This window comes from Lygodium microphyllum, chromosome 13 (assembly GCF_053477565.2).
Source record: "Lygodium microphyllum isolate KBCC chromosome 13, Lygodium_microphyllum_v1.1.10, whole genome shotgun sequence".
NCBI classification, from domain to species: domain Eukaryota; kingdom Viridiplantae; phylum Streptophyta; class Polypodiopsida; order Schizaeales; family Lygodiaceae; genus Lygodium; species Lygodium microphyllum.
Window position 1 is genome coordinate 27,098,180 of NC_141147.1, and position 21,637 is coordinate 27,119,816.

The window sequence follows — 21,637 nt, forward strand, 5'->3', positions numbered from 1 at the left end:
TGACAAGACACTTAACTGAAAGTACAAGGCATCATGACATTGTATTCATTCTACATGAAAAGTGGTAGTCAAGTACAATGCTTATATAGTTGTTGGATGGGTAGCAATCTTCCCTCTCTGTGCATATGGGATTACTGCAGCCTGCATGTCCTTAGCCTAGACTGCCTCATACAAAGAGGCTACATTAGGTGTGATTGCAAATATCTCAACACCCCTCCTCAATCACAACTGGAAAAGGCACAAAGTGTGTAGAGGCTGTAGTGAGAACCACCTGCAAAGTGTGGGCATACCACAGACATGGCAAAACACCAGAGGCTGTCGCAGAAAAGGCTAAGTGTGGGTACCATAAACATGGTGGACATCCAGAGGCTGTAACAGGGGCCTCACAAAGTGTACAGGGACTGTAATGCCAAGTTACATGAGGAGTTTACAAAGCTTATGATAAAGACATTTGGGCTAGACATTACAAGGCTAAAGAAGTCAGTAAAAAATTGGGTCAAGGACCGGGAGGTCCTTGCAGTTTTCAGCATTACTTTTGACATATATATTCAATTTATTGTAGGTCTTCTTGTCGGAGTAGTTCAGCTTGCCCTTTTTGATCATGTACTTGCTGTTCACTTTGCTTGCTGCTTCAGAGTCTTCATGATTTTTCTGCTTCTTCTTCTTCTTCTTTTTCTCTTTGATCTTTCCTTCATGGTCATCATTTTCATGGACTTTGCTTGCATTAGTCATCTCGTTCTTGTCTTTAAGGTCCCCCTCAAGCAAAGGTACAATCTTTGAGATAGCGTAAATGTCTTCAAACTTTTGCACTTTCATGTCTTCAAGGTCTTCAAATGGATGCACTGATGGCATTTGGATATAGTCAGCTCCTTGTCTTCTTGTAGGGAGAGTAACATCTTCTATGTAGTGTATTTTGGCAAGGAGAATTGTATCACTTTTCATAACAAGCATCTTCATAAAGGAATTCATTTTGGTCATTCCCATAACTGAGAATGAGCTTCAAATTTTGAGTTTGCACCGCAGAAGAGTTACACTTTAATGTGTCAATAGACACAAAAAAACTAGTGTTTATCAGCACTGAATGAGTATCAAAAAGATACTATCTTGAAGCTTGGTGTTGAAACTGAGTTTGATTTCTTAATTCCCTTACTGCTTTGAATTGGAAACTCAGTAGATCAGAGTGAATTAGAACTGCAGAGGGTTGGTTGAGCCCAAAGGAGTGAGAAATTGAAGAATTTTATGAGCTTGAGTTAAAAAGCTATGGAGGACTATTAGGGTTTGAGGTGCAGGCGACTGATTTTTTCGATAATTCAGCAGCTACGATGGATCATTCCGTCGCATATTTGATGGAGATGAAGCTTAGGAGTCCTTCTTCAAATGCCCTATGCCCAGAGGGTAAATCGCGCAGCGCAGAGGTCAAGTCGGACGTACAACCAGCACAGGCGCAGATCTGGACAGCAATCACGAATCTGGGCAATGCTGGAGCATAGACGGACCAATGTCAGACTGTGATGTACCAGGAGGCTTCGCCCTGACCTAGACAAGATATCTCAAGAAGAAAGCGGGTCAAGATATTGAGTGTGGAAGGAGATCAAGAAGCTCCAAGGAGGCAGGGTGCAGTCCTGGCTATGGCAGACACAGTTCAAGATGAAGGTCAAGTTGAAAAATGGAGTCATGAGCTGACATTGAGTTGAGAGGAATCAAGAGAGGCTGGAGAAGCAATGCCATGCCCAACTGGGCTCTGATACCATGTGAGAAATGCGGGATCTAGAGCATGGCTATGGCGGCTTGTAGGCATAGAGTGAACTCATGATGGAGAAGACAAGGACACTGTTTGTTACACAAGTGAATTAGGTTCCAAGATGGAAGCTTGGACTCATAAACACAATCTTGTGTATGACTGACAATGACAAGACACTTAACTGAAAGTACAAGGCATCATGACATTGTATTCATTCTACATGAAAAGTGGTAGTCAAGTACAATGCTTATATAGTTGTTGGATGGGTAGCAATCTTCCCTCTCTGTGCATATGGGATTACTGCAGCCTGCATGTCCTTAGCCTAGACTGCCTCATACAAAGAGGATACATTAGGTGTGATTGCAAATATCTCAACACTTACGCAAGTTACCTTGCAAGAGGATGAATAATCATCCTAATTTAGCAATCTTCTTGAGTAAGGAAGATTGTTTGGAAACTAAAGACCAATCAATAAACTTAAGGTTTGACCAAGTCAGGTTAATAGGGTATGCCCTAACCCAAGATATAGGGGATTTTGCCAAGTTGCAAGTTATCTCGGATCGAGCGCTGGACGCATTTGAAAGGAAGGATTCATTCCTTAGCAGTTTGCCAACAAAAACGATCAATGGAAATGTTTGTGCTTGCTACAGATTCTAGAGCACTGTTTGACTTTGTTTGATCAATGAATTAAAAGATAAATTGATATCTATACTTCAGGTTGAAGGCCTGAAGGGAGAGGCAGCTTCAGTTACCCCTGACTGCCTGCCTAACCCTAACCAAGGGGGTTGTTGACCGCGCCAAGAAAGTGGACCAAACCCGCCACGAGAGGTCTCTCTATTGAGCGCTACTTGGAGCAGGAGGACGCTTGGGTGCCAGGGGGGACTCTGGCCGTAAATCCCTCGCCTTTCGAGTCCTGCCCAAGAGGCTAACGTGACTCGGGATTGGATCTCGAGGCCCGCATACTAGTCTACGGGTGGAAACTTGGATTAGTGATCCTTGTGGATTGCTGGATAGCCTTCGGGCGGATTGTGGATAAGCCTGTAAGCTGGACTCTTTGTATTTCAAAGATAAATATGATAACCTATTAATAAGAAACTTGTCTGATATTGTTTTTCTATGTCAAGTGATAAGATTACGTGAAAGAACCAGTGCCTAACGGGTTAATTAAAGAAGCTGGTTGTTACATATCCAACTAATGTGTTAGGTAGGTAAATAAATAACTAAAACAACCCGAGGAAAGTGCGGACGATGGGCCATAGGTCCGTCCTACGGATGGGTGGTTCCGGTGTGCCAGGAACTTTTCTCAAATTCACGATGGACAGCAGGAAGATCGTCAAAGAACACGAACAACTAAAGCGTCGACCTAGAGTTAAGAGTGGACCTGATTTACGCTGTTTTAGGGGAATGGAATGGGACTATGCCTTATGGCAGAGAGGTTGAGCTTTGCATCCCTCTCGTTTCCCATTCTCCTTGAACCAAGTGCAGCGTGAATCCGCTTCGGACCTGGCATTTCTGCGTAAAGTAGTTTGCTTGGGTCCGACGCTAGTTGCTGTTAGGAAATGACCAATAAGGAAAACCCTAATTCAGGTCGATCCTAAGTGGGAACGGCCGGAATACTTCTGCTATGTGGCAGACGCGGAAAGCCCTACATCGCAAACCCCATAACATTCCATGGGAGTGCCGGGCAGATCTTTCTAGACACCCTTTCCGATGGACTGCTAAGACGTGTCTTGGAGATACAAGTGGACATGTTATAGAAAACATGGAACTTTTGGATAGCACTTAATCCACATGAAGATGGTAAGTATGTGAAAAACAGGCAACAAAATGCATCAATCCCAAATGGCAAAAAAATTATCTCATTGGATATTGTCAAGGATAGGAAAGAAAAGGGCTTATGTTTTAAGTATGAGATAAGTACATGGTGGTCCATGACTCAAAGTGCCCTTGCAAAATAGCAAAGGTTAAACATATTAGCATGTATGCTATAGAGGATTGGAAAAATGAAGACAAGGAATCACATGCTTTAAGTGCTCTAAATAACTTCATACATGTTGAAAATGAGGACTATGTAGAGGACTTGGACCAAGAATAGTTCTATGACTTGGAGGATGATTTTCACTTTCAGCCAGGTGGTTGCTTGCCTAATGGTATTGATTTCACCACTCCTATTACACCCCTCAAGTTTCAACCTCTCATTGCTCCATCTTTAAGGATGTATGATTAGGATCTAGGACCCCTAGCACATTGCACATTCAAGGAAAGATTTATGAAAACCATGTACTTGTCTTGGTGGATAGTGATAGCACACATACTTTTGTCAATAAAGCGGTCATTGATAGGCTAAAATTTTTTCCTACAAAATTATAGCACCCCTCAAAGTTCAAATGGAAAATGTTGATGAAGAAATTAGCACATAAGTATGATCAAATGATGCCCTATGCTTGGCTGAAAACTATGTGGCATGAGTTGATCTAATTGCATTAGAAATGGACCCCATTGATATTGAATTAGATTGTGTCTAGTTGAAACACTTGGTTAAAATTACAATGGACTTGTCTCAGATTTACATGGAGTTTTTTTATGCATAGACAACTCATCCATTTAGAGGGAATTTACGATATTGTTGATTTTTAGCTAAGTACAACAAAGTAACTTAAACGAGAATTTAAGAAATACTCACATATATTTGACTTATACTTAAATAAGGAGAACATAGACCAGTTCTCAAACGTAGCTAATAATTTAGCATTGAAAGACTTATTAGAGGAGTATGAAAATTTATTTAGAATGCCTACAACCCTATCCCCCTAAGATGTAAGTGGATCACTTAATTGATCTAAAAACCCATTCTAAGTTAATGAACAAGCCACCTTACACACTCTCCAAGTGTGAATCCAAAGAACTTTCAAAGCAAGTCAAGGAGTTACTTGAGATGGGGTTTATTGAGCTAAGTTCCTCCCCTTATGCATCTTCAATCCTACTAATCAAGAAGAAAGATGGATCTTATTACATGTGCATTGACTATAGGGACTTGAATAAAAACATAGTAAGAAACTGGTATCCTATTCCTAGGATTGATGGCTTGATAAATGAGTTGAAAGGGGCACAATATTTCACTAACATTGATCTACACTATTGCTATCATTAGATACATATGCAAGAGGGTGATAAGGTCTAAATTTCTTTTCGGATTGATTGCAGGCTTTACTAGTTCCTAGTGATTCCTTTTAGATTCACAAATGCCCTCACTATATTTTAGAGCCTCATGAATAAAATCTCACCCCTTCCTTTTCAAGTTTGTACTTGTAATATTTGATGCCATTTTTATTTTCAATAGATCATGAGATGAGCACTTAGCACATGTTAGAAGGGTGTTTCATATCTTGATAGAGCATAGGCTATATGCTAAAGAAAGTAAATGCATCTTCATGCAAACATCAATGGATTAGTTGGGCTACATTATGAGTGAAATTTGCATACAAGTTGACCCCAAAAAGGTGAAATGTGTAAAGGACTAGCACACATGAGAGCGGAATTTTGGTGCTGAGAAGTGCTTAAAAATAGCTAAAAATTACGACTATCAAGAGAAAAATATTCAACGTCGAAGGCGGCTCGATCTAGGACGATTTTAAGCGCCAAAGTGCTTAAAGGCGCCCGAGTGACACTTGTTGATTTTTCATAATTTTTCAGACTATCGTGCGGGTTGACAAGAGTTACTAGCCAATGCGGGATGCCAAGCCGGACGCCTAGGATTTTTGAGAGCTCGATTCGGAGTCCGGACGGGGAAGGAGCCAAGAAATGGTCAAGATTTGAAAGGGTGGCCACAACATGGACCAAAGGGGGGGTGCCCTTTGGGGACATTTTAACCCCCCAACCAAAAGCCACATAAAAAATCGTGGAGAGACAGGAGAAGAGGGCGCCAACAACAGGCGTCGAAAATCACGCCATGGATGGGAGGAGGCAACCTCCAGCCTGCAAACAACCCACATCACTGATCATTGCCCTTGCTTCCCTCCTGGATGCCAATCATATCGCCGCTTCTCACCCGAGAAATGGTGGTCTCTATGAAGAATTCTGATTTCAGTATTTCTCTCTCCTCCCTCTCTCTCCCCTAAAGGCAGATTCATGTGGTGAAGAAGAAGAAGAAGAATGGATGACGGATGCTTGTCCAATGAAGACAGGATTGCTCCGTGGTGCAAGAGGAAGGAAGATTGTTGATTGTGGACTATCATGAGCATTAATGGTGGCTGGAAATCAGTCCCGAGATATGACAAATAAAAACCCGCAACCCGCAAAGAATGGTAATCTCATTTTTACAAAGGAAATTGATGTTTTATGCAATTTGCTTCATGAATACTTGTTCCCATGGGATGATTATGCATTATAATGTTGTTTGCAATGTCTTCCAACTGTTTGAAATCAGAAAATCAGAAAATCATAAGTGTTGTGGATGAAATTAGTAGTGTAAAACCCGTAAAATACACGAAATATGGGAAAATTGGGTGTTTTTGAGATATAAATGGAAAATATACTAAGACACACCAACTAAACTTATGTTTTTGCTGCAAATGAACCTAAGGGCCACAGCCCACAACTCATATTGTATTTTCAGTCATTTAATATTGCAAAAAATACAAGAAAAATAGGAAAAATGGAAAAAAATAGGGAAAAAATGGATTTTGAGTACCGAAAATTAAGGAAAATAAGATTCATGTTTGTGGATGTATGGGGGGTCTGAAGTATGAAGTTTAGCCTCAGTTCAGCCCTACCTTTATGTTTTAGTGAGTTTTTATTGCTTTTCATACAATAAAAATGTGGAAAATAAACCCTGAACTGATCAACAATGCACAACCTAAATAGGTGAGGGGGGTAGAGTGTATAAAAAGTATTTAAATACTGAATTGAATGATGAAAATCTTGCTAGTTTCTATGCATACCATTTAGGTTGGTCGATAATTAAAGATTAAGGATCTAGTAGCACGAGGTCTTCTCGGTGTTAGGTTCATGCAACGCCGCATACGAGCGATAGTCAAAATCATTGAAAGAAATGTTTTCCACATGTGCACCAATGCTGATTCTCTTAATTGTTTGAGCACGTGGACATTCACAATTTGCATGAAGCATAAAATGATAAAATGTATCAGACAATATCTCCTGGATGCATGGCAATTGCTTTCTAGAGACATGACCAACGTTGAGTGAGTAAGGTTGCCCAAGCTGTAGGCTAGGCGTTGGGTCTAAGGGGAAAGTAAAGTGAGGAAGCATGGTATATCTCCTAGAAATACGCGAATCATAAAAGAGAGAAGTTTGTGTTCGTATGTTATATATGTTTAGCGACGCATCGAGGGGCCAATCCCCAAGATGTAGGAGAGTCGCAGTGAGGTAGCAGCAGTCAGCCGTTGGAGGACCTCCTATGTGTGTACTTCATGCTATTTGGCAATGTGCTAGGGACTCCCTCTGAGGAGTGTTAATTAGGTTAGAGTTGGACTATGAGACGTGATACAAACGCAATATGTTTAGGAAGATAATGTATGTGTCATCCACGCTCCTGGCCGCGAGGCCGTGGGGTTGTTGAGCGCATGATAGAGGTCCGGCTAGTGCATGAGCCAGTGCCGGACCGTTTTAGGTCCCATCAACACACCATCCACTACCGCTTCCTTATGTGGTTTCCTTGGTCTCTCCTCATTTTATAGGTGATTCATTAAGCATTATGTTGCGATTGTAGTATCGTTGACAAATCGGCTAAATAAGAAGTCATTTTTTAGAATGCTATTGGTAATCACAACTTTAACCAATGGTAATCACAACTTTAACCAACTAAAGAAAATGCTTACTTTAGCCCCATCCTTGTATGCCCCGGCTTCTTGAAAGAGGTCACCATTTAGTGAGATACTAGTGGTAGAGGTATAGGCGCCATTTTGTTGCAAGGACATGGTGTAATTGCTTTCAAGAGCTATAAGCTTGATGAAAAGGATGCAAGTGAATGTCTATAACCATGAGATGTTGGCCATACCTCTATGGTAGCTGGTTTAGAGTAAAGAGTGTTTGAGTCCTCTAGTACTTTCATCTACTTTTGACTCCTAAGTAGAGGAGATGAATGACAACTTTACAAAATTATCACTTTGATATCTCTCATACTAGGAGCAAATATAATGTAGTAACTAATTCATTGTCATGAATGTGAGTATGCAGAGTGTAATCCATATTAGAGTTACATAGTGATTGGATTGAGGATTCCTGGATTGAATGAAGAACTTAGCCACATAGTTTAGAAATTATAGCATGGGGTAATGGAAAAGAAAACTCCCAATATCAGCTCCTCAAGAATGGACATATATGGTCCCATGACAAGATTGTCATCATCCACCCACTATAAGGGAATGGGCCGATATAGCGATGGCCGGTTCCAATGAAAAATATGAACATCGCTATCAGCATTGCTATCAACATGGCTATTGTTGTTGCTAAATTTAGTTTGTGATACAAATATTGATACTGATAGCAATGCAAATAGTGATGTCGCTTTAAGAAAAAAAAGTGTCAAAAAATCTAGTATAGCATTTTTTGAAAGTATTTGCAAAAGAGAATAAAAGAGAGTGAGAGAGCTCAAATCACCATCTCTGCCTCTGCCACCATCATATAGGAAGACGAATGACAAGGGTGCAAAGGAGAAGGGAGGGAAGCCATGAAAGGGAGGCACAAAGGGTTTCATATTCAACCCTTTGAGGTAGGTACATTGGCTCTTCTTGCTTTATTTTTATGTTTTCTTCTTTCCTTTCATTGTTTTTATTTGTAGAGAGATGCATTGAGAGAGAGAGAGAGAGAGGGAGAGAGGGAGGGAGGGAGGGAGAAGAAGGGAATGGAAAAAATGGAAGGAGAGAAAGAGGAGAAGGGAAACAAAGAGGGAGGGGAAGAGAGGAATAGAGAGATGAGAGAGAGATGGAGGGAGGGAGAGGGGAGGGTGAGTGAGAGAAACGATAAGGGAGTGAGGGGCGAGGGAGAAAAAAAGAGAGAGAAAAAAAGAAAGGAAAAGAGAGAGACAAAGAGGGGTGGGGACAAAAATAAAGAGGGAGAATAGATAAAAATAGAAAGGGGGAGACAAAGATAGAAGATGGAAAAGAAGGGTGATGTAAAGAGAGGGAGGACAGTGAAAAGAAGAGAGAAATAAAGGTATAGAGGGAAAGAGATATAGAGAGATGGTGGAAAAAATAAAAATAGAGAGTGAGAGAAAGGGAGAGAGAAATAGAGAAACAATGAGAGAGAGGGGAAAGAGAAAAGTAGAGGGAGAGGGGGGAGAGAGAGATAAAGAGAGAATGGAAGACATTGCTTCCCATTTATTTGTTTCTTAATTTTCTTATTTTCTCTCATTACTTTTGTTTATAGAGAGATGTGTTGAGAGTGAGAGGGAGAGAGGGAGGGAAAGAGAGAAATAGAGAGAAAAAGGGAGGGGGAGTAAGAGGGAAATGAGAGAAATAAAAAGGGAGAGAGGGGCCCGAGGACTTCATGAAAAATAGAGAGAAAGAGAGAGAGGGTTGGGAAGAAAGAAATAGAGAGATGGAGGGAAGGAGAGGGATGGAGGGTGAGGCAGAGAAATAATGAGGGAGAGAGAGGGGGGAGACAGAAACAAGGAGAGATAATGGGAGGGAAACAATGAAAGGAAAAGAGAGAGAAAAAGAGAGGCGGGTGAGAAATAGCGAGAGATGAGAGATAAAAATAGAGATGAGGAGAGAAAAGGAAGGGACAGAAATAGAGAGATGGAGGAAGGGAGTAGAGAGGGAGAAGAGATAAAAATATAGAGGGGAAGAGAGAATGAAGGAAGAGAAAGGGAGCTTCAAAAAAATTAGAGAGAGGGAGAGGGAGAGAGAAATAGAGAGATGGAGGGAGGGAGAGAGAAATAAAGAGAGAAAGAGAGAGAAAGGAAGGGAGAGAGAAAGGAAGAGAGAGAAGGAAGGGAGAGAGAGGGAGCTCCATGAAAAATAGAGAGGAAGAGAGAGGAAAATAGAAATTTGGAAGGAGGAATAGAGAGGGAGGGTGAGGGAGAGAGAGAGAGAGAGAGGGAAGACAGAAACAAAGAGAGAGAAAAAGAGGGAAAGGAAAGGAGATAGAAATGAACAGAAAGAGAAAGGAGTAGAGAAAGGAAGGGAGAGGGAGGGAGAGATAAATAGAGAGATGGAGGAAAATAGAAAAATAGAGAGAGAGAGGGGGGAGAGAGTTATAGAGATTTGAGAGGGGATAGAGGGGAAGAGACCTTGCTTCCAATTTCTTTGTTTTTTAAGTTTCTTATTTCCTCTCTTTACTTTTGTTTATGGAGAGATGGATGGGAATGAAATAGAGACAGAGGGGGACACAAATAGAGAGATGGAGAGAAAGATTAAAAGAGAGAGAGAGAGAGAGCAAGAGATAAAATTAGAGTAAAATGGGGAAAGAGAAACAATGAGGGAAACAAGAGCATATTGTTTATTGTAATATAGACCAAATGGACAATGATGATGGCCGTGATATCAAAGATTGTGAGGATATCTAAATTAGTGTGTCTGGTACCCTTGTATTCAGTACAAGCTAGTAGCAACATGATGAAAGTGTTGCTTGTCTATAGACCACGTGTGATGCTTTGGCAAGTTTCAATCAAAGATCATTGACCACGAGATCTTGAGCTTTGAGCTAACAGTAAGAAAAGTGTGTACCAATCATACTTTACATTTGCACTATAATTGAATATCATATACAATACTATTAGATGTGCCCTAGAAATTTCTATAGAGAGGTGTCGTTTATCCTAAGGAATGCATCTATTGCGGCTCATAAGAAGAGTTCTTGGGTGTGCAATGGATGGAGTGCTTGAGCTTATAAACCCATTGGAGGGCACCGTGCTAGCTACGCCCTCCACACTAGAAGAAATGGTGAGTCTTTCGGACCTTCCTCTAAAAAGCTTAAGATGGAGGCAATGATCAATGCATTATTGCCCATGGATGCCAAGTCATTTGATTCACTAAAAGCGAGGAGGTGTCCATACCATTATATGATAGGTGCTAGAGGTATATTTCTTAAAGATGCTACTTGCGCTACTAAGTATATAGGTGAAGTATGGATGGAGCGATGTGAGTGTGACTAAGTTATTTAGGTAAATACTATGCTCCTTTGTCTTTGATTCCATTATATAATCAATTTTTATGCTCTTCAAAGGTGATTGGGATTTGTTTTTAAAGGTTGCTAAAATATCACATATTACTACCTAGAAACATGATGTCCAAGCCTCGTGATAATGCATAAGTGGTATTACTAAAGTTTGGCATAGACTACAATAGCATCCATGCATATATCAACAATGTATGGTGTTTCAAGGAGGCTATGAGACCATGGAGACATGTCCGAAGTGTGGTGCTCATAGGTATCAATAAGACTTGCAAGGATAAACCATCTCTCAAAAGGTTCTTAGATACTTTCCACTTATATAGTGTAGATGTCACATGCTTCGTACATTAGGCATAGTGAGATTGATAATGTGGCATGCACAAAATAGATCCTTAGATGGAATCTAGCAAATATCAACATATTCACGTGCATGGAGTCAGATTGGCTCCACCTTTTGAGGAGATTTATGCGTATGGAGTCACATTGACTCCACCTTTCCAAGCTTTGCACAAGAGCCAAGGAATCTTTGGCTTGGTCTTGCTATGGATGGTGTGAATCCATTCGGTCTCTACTCAACTTCTTATAGTATATGTCTTGTAAACTACAACAATCCCCCGTGGCTTTCTATTAAGAAGGAATACTTGATCCTTAGCTTGCTCATTTCTAGATGCTATAAAGTCAAAAAAATGCATGTCTATCTTTGTCCATTAGTTAATGAGCTCACCATTTTATAGAAGGAGGGGGTCATTGTTTTTTGTGGAAGACATGAGCAAGCATGTTGATCAAAGATGTGCTAATATATGAGCAATTCTTATGTGGATCATGCATGAATTTCTAAGATTTGGAGAGTGCTCAAGCAAATGAGCTTCTGTCCTTATTGTTGATATCTAATATGGCTCATTCATGTTTGTGTTGACTAGATAGGGATATTGTGATAGGTCTGGTTACCTCAGGTTATCATGCATGTCCATTCTATGATCCATAATTAGACTCCCCAAGATTATAGACCATAAAGAAGATAGTACATCAGGGACATGCCACTTTCTTACTAGACATCTATGAATCATATTAGGAAAAAAATGAACTCACAAATGGGCCTTTTAGCCCCCCCTCTCTCCTCCTTAAAACAAGGAAAAGATGAGAGAAGAATAGTAAAATAATCTTCTTCTCTCTCCACTTTTGCAATTTTCCTTTTTATATTATCTACAAAGATATACTTGGATTCCTTCTCTCTCCTCATTCAAGAAGTTTTTTTCAACCAAATTTTATATTAAAAAAGGAGTTAGTTACGGGAGTGTGGTGCTTCGTTTTCAATGCAAAATGATGAGTAGATACGAGGTAATTGATTTTTTAATCTGAGAATAATAAAAATGAAATTTCAAAAGTACCTTTTAAGATATTTTGGGAATTTTTATATTCTAGCTTTTGGTAAAAAAACAAACCAATTGGTCAAATTTCGTGTTTTTTGAAAATGTTTTTGGTGTAAAATAGACGTGTCTAAAATATGAAAAGTCTTGGATATCCCTACCATGTGAGCTATTTCCCCCCATATCTGTACTCTCTCATAGCTCTATTGTGACCTGTTCTCTGTGTTTACGCAACCTTCATTAATAGAGTGAATTACTTACACCCTCCTTTCCCTTGGCACCTTTGTGCGCCTCTTTGTGCATCTCCACTCTTCCTCCCGTGACAACCAAGTAGGCTCTTCGTTTCTATTAATAGTAAAATGAATATAGGAAAGGAGCTACATATTGAGGTAGAGATTGAATATGTCCCATTATTCAAAAGAACCTAGCGTACCAAAGTCAACCCTCAGGTTTTACAGAGTTACAGAAAAATGGGATTGAAGCATGTGGATTTGTGGGTTGATGGGGGAATCTACCTAATTCACCCCTTAAATAATAGACCTCCAACTTTCTCAGGAATCACAAATTTATTAAATTATTTCAATGCAGGATACTATCCATGACATTGGTATCTCATATGAGGGGACAAAGACACAATTGGATGACTTCACAAAGATCAATAACAAGCTAACACATGAGCACAAACAAAAGAAGAAACCAATCAATGAGTTAATTGTGAATAGTGGCCAGTGGAAGCGACATATCAAAGTATGTAAGGTAGCTCAGAAAGAGAACCTAGGTAAGGGTGAGGTTGGATCCTTTATTAGTAGATTGCTGAAGGCAAGTATATTGGAAAACACTTTGAGAAATCCAAAGTTTAAGGCTGTGAAGGAAAAGGTGATTGAGTGCATATTGAAAGATGTGACAAATGAGTTCTCAGTTGTGGATGCACAATCTATTTATGATAAGGCTAGTATTAGCACAATGACTTACTCAAATATATTCAAAGGTATGAAGACTGGGTTTGGTCATGTGCTCAAGAGAAATAGAATCGTGCCACTTTCTCAACCTTCAAAGTTAATAGAGGCTCGACAGCAACTTAATACAAAGGTTTTGGAGCTAATAGGAGATCCCATGCATGTTCAATTCGTGAAAACACTAAAGGTTGGGACCAAAAATGCATATGAGGTGAAGTTCACCAAACTCAACAATTACTATTTAGATTTGTACAAGGTGCAGTCGGAAATGGTAATGTACAAGAATATGTCTGTTAAGAAATGTAATGGTAAATTGGAGTTTGTTGTAAAATTAGATGAAAGTGAGGTTGTCAAAGGAGTAAAGCTTGAAAGAGTTAGTGTAACTCTGATGAATAGAGCTTTACAATTCGACAAGAATAACCTAGGAAACTTTAGTGTTCAATCCGAGCACCATGTGTGGTGGCTCGCTGCATTTGAAGTTCTTAAGGAAACATTTGAGGTGTTGTAGTTGTTCTATATGCACACAAGCATTCCAAGCATCATTGATAATCAGGAACATGGTGAGATGCTCTCGGTTGAAGGGTATGGTCAATACTTGGTTGAATGGCATCTTGCAGGAGACTTGAAAACTTTAAAATGCATGTGTGGAATCTTCAATGGTGCAAATACAAAGAATTCATGCCTATATTGTTTAATAGAGAGGGTGGAAGGAAAGGATGGAAAGAAGAACTCGCAAAGGGTGACAAGTGTTGCACTGACGTGCAATAGAGAAGATCCCACTTGGAAGCCCATCTTTAACGTTCCATTGGATCGTATTCACATTTGTTAATTGCACACTTTTGTTGGAGTCATGGAGAAACTTGTATTTGAATACATTTTCTTTGCTTGTAGAACACAACTAGAAAAAGAAGCCATTGCAACATGTAGGAATGTGGAGTGAGTGCTATTGGAAATTGGGCTACACAAGCATCAAGTGGTGACGATTGAAAAAGATGAGAAGAGATCAGGAAAATCTGGTGACTTGCCAAAAAAGCCTTGCTTTGGAGGAGCAACGACTAGGAAAATTCTCTCAGGACCCATCAATGAGGAAGGGAATGTCATGGTTCATAGGCCACATGACTACGATGGGTGGAAAAGTTACAGTTTGCAGTTCCTGATCGAAGTAATGGAGGAAAAACAAGGTTGGCCAAAGCTAAGGTTTGGATAAGTCTTAACAAATTGGCTCTCTTACTTTGCGAGATGGTGTTTAACAATGAAGAAAAGCAAGAATTTATCAATGCTATGCATAGCTTCTACGAAAACATGGTGGAAGCATGGGGCAAAAGCTCTATCACACATTACATGGTGTGTACTAAGTTAATATTTTAAAATTGTATGAATTGTATAAACTATTGAGCATAGTTTTACTTGTGTGTGATATGGGTCTTTGTAGCATATCCTTGAGCCACATGGGCCATACTTTGCAGAAAAGGGATGCATCGGAATTCGTTCCACACAAGGGATGGAAAATTCACATTGGATAGTGTGTGGTGCTTACCAAAGAGAAACTAATCATGGTGGAGAGGCGAATGGTAGCAATCCAATGATCCAATTGCTATTTGGTGGTATAGGATTGTAGTAGTGAATTAAGCTAAACTCTAGCAAAAGAGAGAAAATGAAAGTGTTGATGAATCAGTTGCAGACATGATGGAAGCACGTCGTGTCACTAAAATCACAGTTTAGGGTTATATAAATAGGGTTTCACTTTCTATCTTATTCATTGAGTTCTCACAGCTCTTGTCCACCTAACGAGTGTGCGTGTGAAGTTTCATCATATTCTGATAAAAGATTATGGATTTATGATCACACAATGGACAATGTGTATAAAGTTCATTCTTCTTCTCATTTTCACATCTTGCTTTCTTTGATTCCTCCATTCTTACACCCCCAACCTCTGTCTCCTTCTCCATCTTGCCCTCCTCAAGCTTGCATGGCATGCACTAAGTAAGGATGTCATCGTTTGCCCCGGGAAGACCTCACACCAAGGCCCGCCACCTAGAGCACAATGTGGAGCCTCCTCTAGTGTAGCAATAGGTGCTTCCCATAGAGCACAAGGACCACCACAAAAGAAGAGGAGATGGAAACCGGGCACTATTGCCCTTCAGGAGATAAGGACAATTCAATGCGGATACAAGCTTCTCATCCCAAAAAGTTCTTGTTTGGGAAGTCATGCAAGACTTGGAGCTGAAAGGGATGGGAAGATTTTGGGCACGAGTGCAGGATGGCCCACCAGCAAGAAGGTGGACTGCTGCAGCTATGGAGGCCCTACAAATAGTTGTGTAGAGGGGTTTCTCATTGACTTGTTCAATGATACACAGCTTTCAGCCATCCATGCAAAGTGTGTCACAATCACAGATAAAGACTATGCACTATTTGCCACATAAACTAACTTGAATGGGATGTGGCCATTAGTAGGTCACTTAAAGGTGATATTATATACCCACACAACCACATATAGCTAATTATCCGAATCTCCTTTCTTTTGTGGTACTATCTTTGATAGAATACCCACAAGTTATTTATTGGTACTTTCAACTTGACCATTCACATGTGGATTATAAGGTATCATTTTATTGTGTTTAATCTGCCATGCTTCAGTAAGCTCTTAATCACCTTATTCAGAAAATGGGTTCCACGGTCCAAAAGTAACTCCTTTGGCAAATCAAATTAATAGATAATCTCCTTAAGCAAGAAGCTAGCAATCTCCTTTGCATCGTCCTTCCTCATCACTTGTGCTTCTATGACTACTTTGTAAAATAACGCAAATGTGACAGTTCTCAATTTTTTATGAGTTTTCATTTTGGACTCACTTATTACACAGATCAACCATTTGTTGAATCCCATGCACATTTTCAAGAATGTGGGTAGCTTATTGTGGGACCATATAGCAGGAACCTCGACATTGTAGGTGCACGAATGGATTTAAAGGAGATAGGAAAGATGGAGGCGCTTTGGCCACAATCAAGATTTGATGGTCGCTTGCAACAACTACCTCATGCTTCTTGAATCCTATCTACTAAAGAAGAGCACATGGTGAAGCAAATTATCAGGTCAATCCTCACCCTGATGGATAGGATGCATTTTCTCAGGTCTGCTTTTTCTAAAGATGATCAATTAACAGGACTAAAATCCCATGATTGGCACAAGATATGCTAGGTTTATCTTGGTGGCCTTGATAGCGAGTACAATTAGTATTTTACTATTTTGTGTCGATTCGATGTTTATAATGCTTTAAATTTATGAAAGTTCGTACTGTCTATCGCAATTAAGGGTGTCTCACCCTAAAAATATGCTCAATGATTTATAAGCTATTAAATTTAGTGCAATGGATCTCATAGAAGAAGATCAAGACATCCTCTATTGAATTTGCAAGGTAGGGAGTAGTGCAGACAATCTTTCTCTTTGAGAAATACCTACCCATGAGCATGCTTACGATACAAACTCACATCCTAGTACATCTCGTGGATGAAGTGGAGATTTCGAGACCCGTCCATACCCGATGGATTTTCTTCTTGGAGCGCTTTATGAAAACTGTGAAGGGCTTTGCATGACAACCAACTCATCTAGAAGGCAGTATGGCTAAGGTTAGTGTCAGAGGCATTAGTGCATATTTTAGAGTAGCTGCTGACAGTGGATTCAGATAACACTATGTTATGGATAGTGAAGGGTGCTGATAGACTGACATGAGATTTGGTGGTCGGAAATGGGGTGGAAAGGAGGATGGATGGTGCCATGGAGGAGAAAGTAAACCATTTTTATATGTTGCATCATGCATCCATGGAGAAGTGGCTTAGTAGGTACGAGTAGGCCAAAAGAGAATGGGAGGGAGCATGATTCGAATTTTGATGTAGCATACACGATCTACCAGTTCGATATCCCTAGGGAGGGCATGCAGGAGATGCCTTGATTTCTACCTACGAGGTGGTTGCGTGAAGCTTTGATCGTAACTTGTGCGAAGGGGTAGAGATCTCTAGGGAGAAGTGGGAATTCTCGAGGGGATGGAGTTCGAAGGTGATTGCATACTTTCTTTGTTGTTGTATCCAGATTTTATATGTAATAACCAACCTAGCAATTTCAATGTACAATACAAAATCTATAGCGCTGTGTGGTTGCATAGGTGACATTTTGGAGTTGACCACAAGCTGCTTTTCTCTCTATTCTCTATAGTCTTCTTCCTTCTCTCATCTCTCTCCTAGGTCACCTTCATTCCATTTGGATTATGAGAGAATAAGTTAAGTGTGTTCTTAGTATATGCATTTCAATTTTAAGAGGAAAAAGAGATGTAGAAAAGGTTTGGTGGTGTAATCTTTTCAAAGCTCTAAATATGTTACCAAAGTATTATCAACTTTAACTAAATAAGTCAAGTTAGTAATGTAAAAGATAAGCTTAAAAAGAATGTAGATAATTTTGGTTGTGCTCATCAAGGAATTTATGGGAGACTTATTTTTAGATTTTGTGAGGCAAATATAAGAAATTTTGCTTGATATGTCATGACATCTTAAATATTAGGATTTGAAGGATATGTAGAAAACCTTTGAGATAATGGATGAATTGGAAATTAGCATAATTAATACTCTATTTTACTATGAAATACCAATATCCATGAAATTAATAAATTAAATAAATGTTTCATTTGTTGCAAATGACATGAAGAGCTAGATACATGTGATCAACAAGGTTGAAAATATAAGAGATCATACGTGCCAAGCTTACCCATGACCTCTACGACCTACTATTAGTTGCCAAGATGTCACACACCATTTTCATTATGTGTTTTAATTGGTTGACAAAGTAAAATAGTTATGGGATTATGTAAAATCATTCAATAAAGTACCAAGGGGTGAGAAACTTGTCATATGGCTAGTCAAGTGGAAGGAGAGATAATATTTCTTCTTATTGAATAGTTTAGGGGTTCAATTTTCCTTTGTCTTTGAATTCCTCGAACGTGAAACCTGCATCGTCTGCATTGCAAGGATGGTAAGGCATTTTGATGTGTGAATGTTGTAAAGCTTAATATTTGAGTAGGTTTTATCCCAAGTACCAAAGATCTTGTTGAATGTTTAATTAGTTTACATGCTATTTTGAAATCTTTGTCCAATAAATACTAATGGATACTTGGTAAGCATATATGCTTCATTGATTTAGTAAATATGCATGTTGTATGTGTGTCTATGTTTGAATTGGGAACATTAATATTAGTAATCTAATTTTCATGTTACATAGTACTATGCATGCATCAGTGCACATGTACACACATAGACACAAACACATAAGAAACAATGTTGTCATTGATTTGATACATTGTTGCTTAGATATATACATTACAATTCATGTAAATCTCTAGTATTTAGTAGTGATGAGCTTTGACCGTGCTTGTGAATATTGTGCCACTGAGAGTGAGTGAGTGAGTGAGTGTGTGTGTGTGGAGAGAGAGAGAGAGATGTGTCTATCCCTCTATTTCTATGTCTCTTTCTATTTGTATATAGATACAAATGTATGACACACGCATGTGCACATGCGCACACACAACTATCTCCTGTACAGTACTACACTCACGCCAATTTGCAATAAGGAGCCAGCTACATGGCGTTCGAAGAGCCAGCTGCACTCGCAGTTTGATCCTCACCTCGAGATCTCTGGCTCACCTCAGCAGCTCACACACATTGCGAGACTCTGATACACTTATACCGCCGCCTCTGCTACACTTACGCGGACCTGCAAGAGGGAGCCAAGCTACCATAGCGTTCAAATGGCCACCGTCCACGAGAGACAAGCCTCGCCTCCAACCTCCCCTTGACATCATGACACGTCACATACGTTCGCCTTGTCTACGACTCAACACCCTTTCATTCTTGAGCGTCTACGTTACTATTATACCTTCTTTGGCCTTGTCATTCCTACCTCTCAAACTCAACTCTTGCATATTCTCACACTCAAGGTTACGCTACTCCAATGAATCAATCTAACTTATATAATTTGCTTACAATTTTGCAATTTCTTGCAGAAGCATGGACTTTGATTTCCCTTGCTAAAAGGATACACTCTCTATGAACCAATCCCATGTTTAGTTCATACATTGATCGATCTATTTTTAACTAACATTCTTCTTTTGACAACACACACAGAAAGCGACTGTCTGAATAGATAAATGTTATGTGCATACACACGTATATACATATAAGAAGAGTTTGATGTGTAGTGTGGGCATATTATTATTTGAGTGTTTGTTTGTTATACTCAAATATGCATATGCATTGGGACGAATTCCCACTCTAATTCTCCCATCGTGAGTTGCAACAACATCATGGGCTTCGGCAAGGGAGGGACTGCATACTTTGCTAGCCTGTGTGGCTGAAGGCAAGGGATTGACAATCTTGGGGTCCCCAAACGCACCTAGCTAGGTATGTGATACCTCCAAGGAGAAGCTTATAATGTTGAAGAAGGGAAAACAGCCCCTTTTCCCATGGGAATATGTCAAAACCTTCATCCAGGCGGGGGGGGGGGATTCTATATCTCTGTGCGTTTGTGAGTACTATGAGAGAGTCTGTGAGTGTTATATCTGTGCGCATGGGAGTAGTGCGAGTACTTGCCTGAGAGAGAGAGAGAGGGGTGTACTTGCCTGCGGAAGTAGTCGACTCTGTAGGAGGAGTGGTCCAGGAGGTTGAAGACGAGGACGCGGACGCGGAGATTCCCGGCGCTGGCCCTCTGCAGGATGCCCACCTTCACCTTGAACCACTCCTCCAGCTCCCCCGTCGCCAGCCGCACCTGGAACTCCCGCCTCCGGTCGTGCCTCACGCCAATCCGCAGCTGGCACGTGCCCCGCCCGGCGCACTCGATCCCCACCTTCACCTCCACCTTCCTGCGCTGCCTCTTTATCTCCACCCTCACCCGCACCTTCCTTCTCCTTGCTGATGATCTCCTCCTCTTCCTCCCGATCTGATCCTCTTCATATTCATTATCGCGCATGTTAATGTCACCATTGTAATTATACAGGTTGCAGCTACTTATATACTCCGTGTTCTGATCTTCTTCCTCCTCGTGGCCTTCCACCTCCACCGCCTTCCTTTGCATGCATGCCGCCAGCCCACGTCCCGTATCATCACCTTCTGCTGTTACGAGATTCAATATTATCATCACATGGGATTCTTTAATTCACACACATCACCGGGGCTAATCAGACATTCTTAGATTCATCACACAGAATATCACGTACGGCAGAATACAATTGCAGAATAGAATTTCACATACTTTCACGAAGACTAGTCAGATAATAATATAGCGCTCCCTCTTACCCTTTACTCGCTTTATGCTTTTCCATTTTCAACCGTTTTGAGGAAGTTTACCGTAATTAATGGAATCTGGAGCGGCCACCAGCTGCATTGATTTTTGCAGAAATAGTCGCTCATCCCTTTCTCATGATCATCACCCTATGGCATCATCTTGATCCGCCGTCTGATGTTCCATGAATTAGCTTTCTCAATAATGAATAATTGAACGTCCCAGTCGAAGTAACGCCAGTGGCATCTGATTAAACTGATCGTCTGATGTTCCATGAATTAGCGTTCTCAAGTATGAATAATTGAACGTCCCAGTCGACGTAACGCCAGTGGCATCCGATTAAACTGATCATCTGTTAATCACTGTTTGGGTTCACCCATAGGAGAGATGAAAGGAAGGAGAGGGGACATGATCAGGTGAAGTCGGCTGGCAAGATCGCGCGGCCTCGGCCGGCCGTTTCGACAGGTTGCGGCTGAATCTCCTTAACAGCATTGTTACATAGGATTATTCTAAGGTATCCGATGTGAGCCAAAGAATCAAACCAATAAACCATTTATCGGACAGAAGAACCATCGGATCATAAACTCGTTCGCGCACAACTTTGGAATGAAAACGGAACCATTCGAATGGGATTAGTCTATACGCCCATCACGATTCTTCAAACTCATGGATCCCTGCACGGGCAACGGTTTCTAGATGTTCTAAATGTGTATATAATACATGTATTTGATTTATGCGTTTAAGATATACATTTCATCATGTAAATTTCCTTAAATAAAGGCTTAATTATATGCAATTTAAAGAAAAGTAGCTGAACATTTCAGACTCACCATCATATATGAAAGAGAAACTCTTTGTCTAAGATATCTCTTTTTTCAACATCTGCTAGCACTAGTATCCTTGTATCCATCGATATCATCTTTGCTATACATTTATGAAGGTTGACAACAGTGTATATAAAGGCTGGTAATATGGACAATTCCAAGGTTTTATAGTTCTATGCAAAACTAAAACATTCATGGTTTGGTCTCATGCATGTTTGTTTTGTCGTCCCTACATAACATGCATGCACAAAGGAGACAAGGAGAACAACAAAGAGACATCAAGGGAGAGACATGAGA

General features: G+C 40.2%; 1 protein-coding gene across 2 annotated transcripts; it reads right to left on the reverse strand.

Annotated features, from left to right (window-relative positions):
• Positions 1-17,984: 17,984 nt before the first annotated feature.
• Positions 17,985-20,992, reverse strand: LOC148026448 (uncharacterized). 2 transcript variants are annotated; one of them, XM_087690454.1, is made up of 3 exons: positions 20,582-20,992; positions 19,858-20,344; positions 17,985-18,199 (listed from the first exon to the last, which is right to left on the reverse strand). In XM_087690454.1, exons 1-3 carry the CDS (start codon positions 20,616-20,618, stop codon positions 18,103-18,105), a joined length of 621 nt encoding a protein of 206 aa, XP_087546580.1. In that variant the 5' UTR covers positions 20,619-20,992; the 3' UTR covers positions 17,985-18,102. The 2 variants fall into 2 exon arrangements, with proteins under 2 accessions (XP_087546580.1, XP_087546579.1); XM_087690453.1 differs by having other exon boundaries at positions 19,858-20,347.
• Between the last annotated feature and the right edge of the window lie 645 nt (positions 20,993-21,637).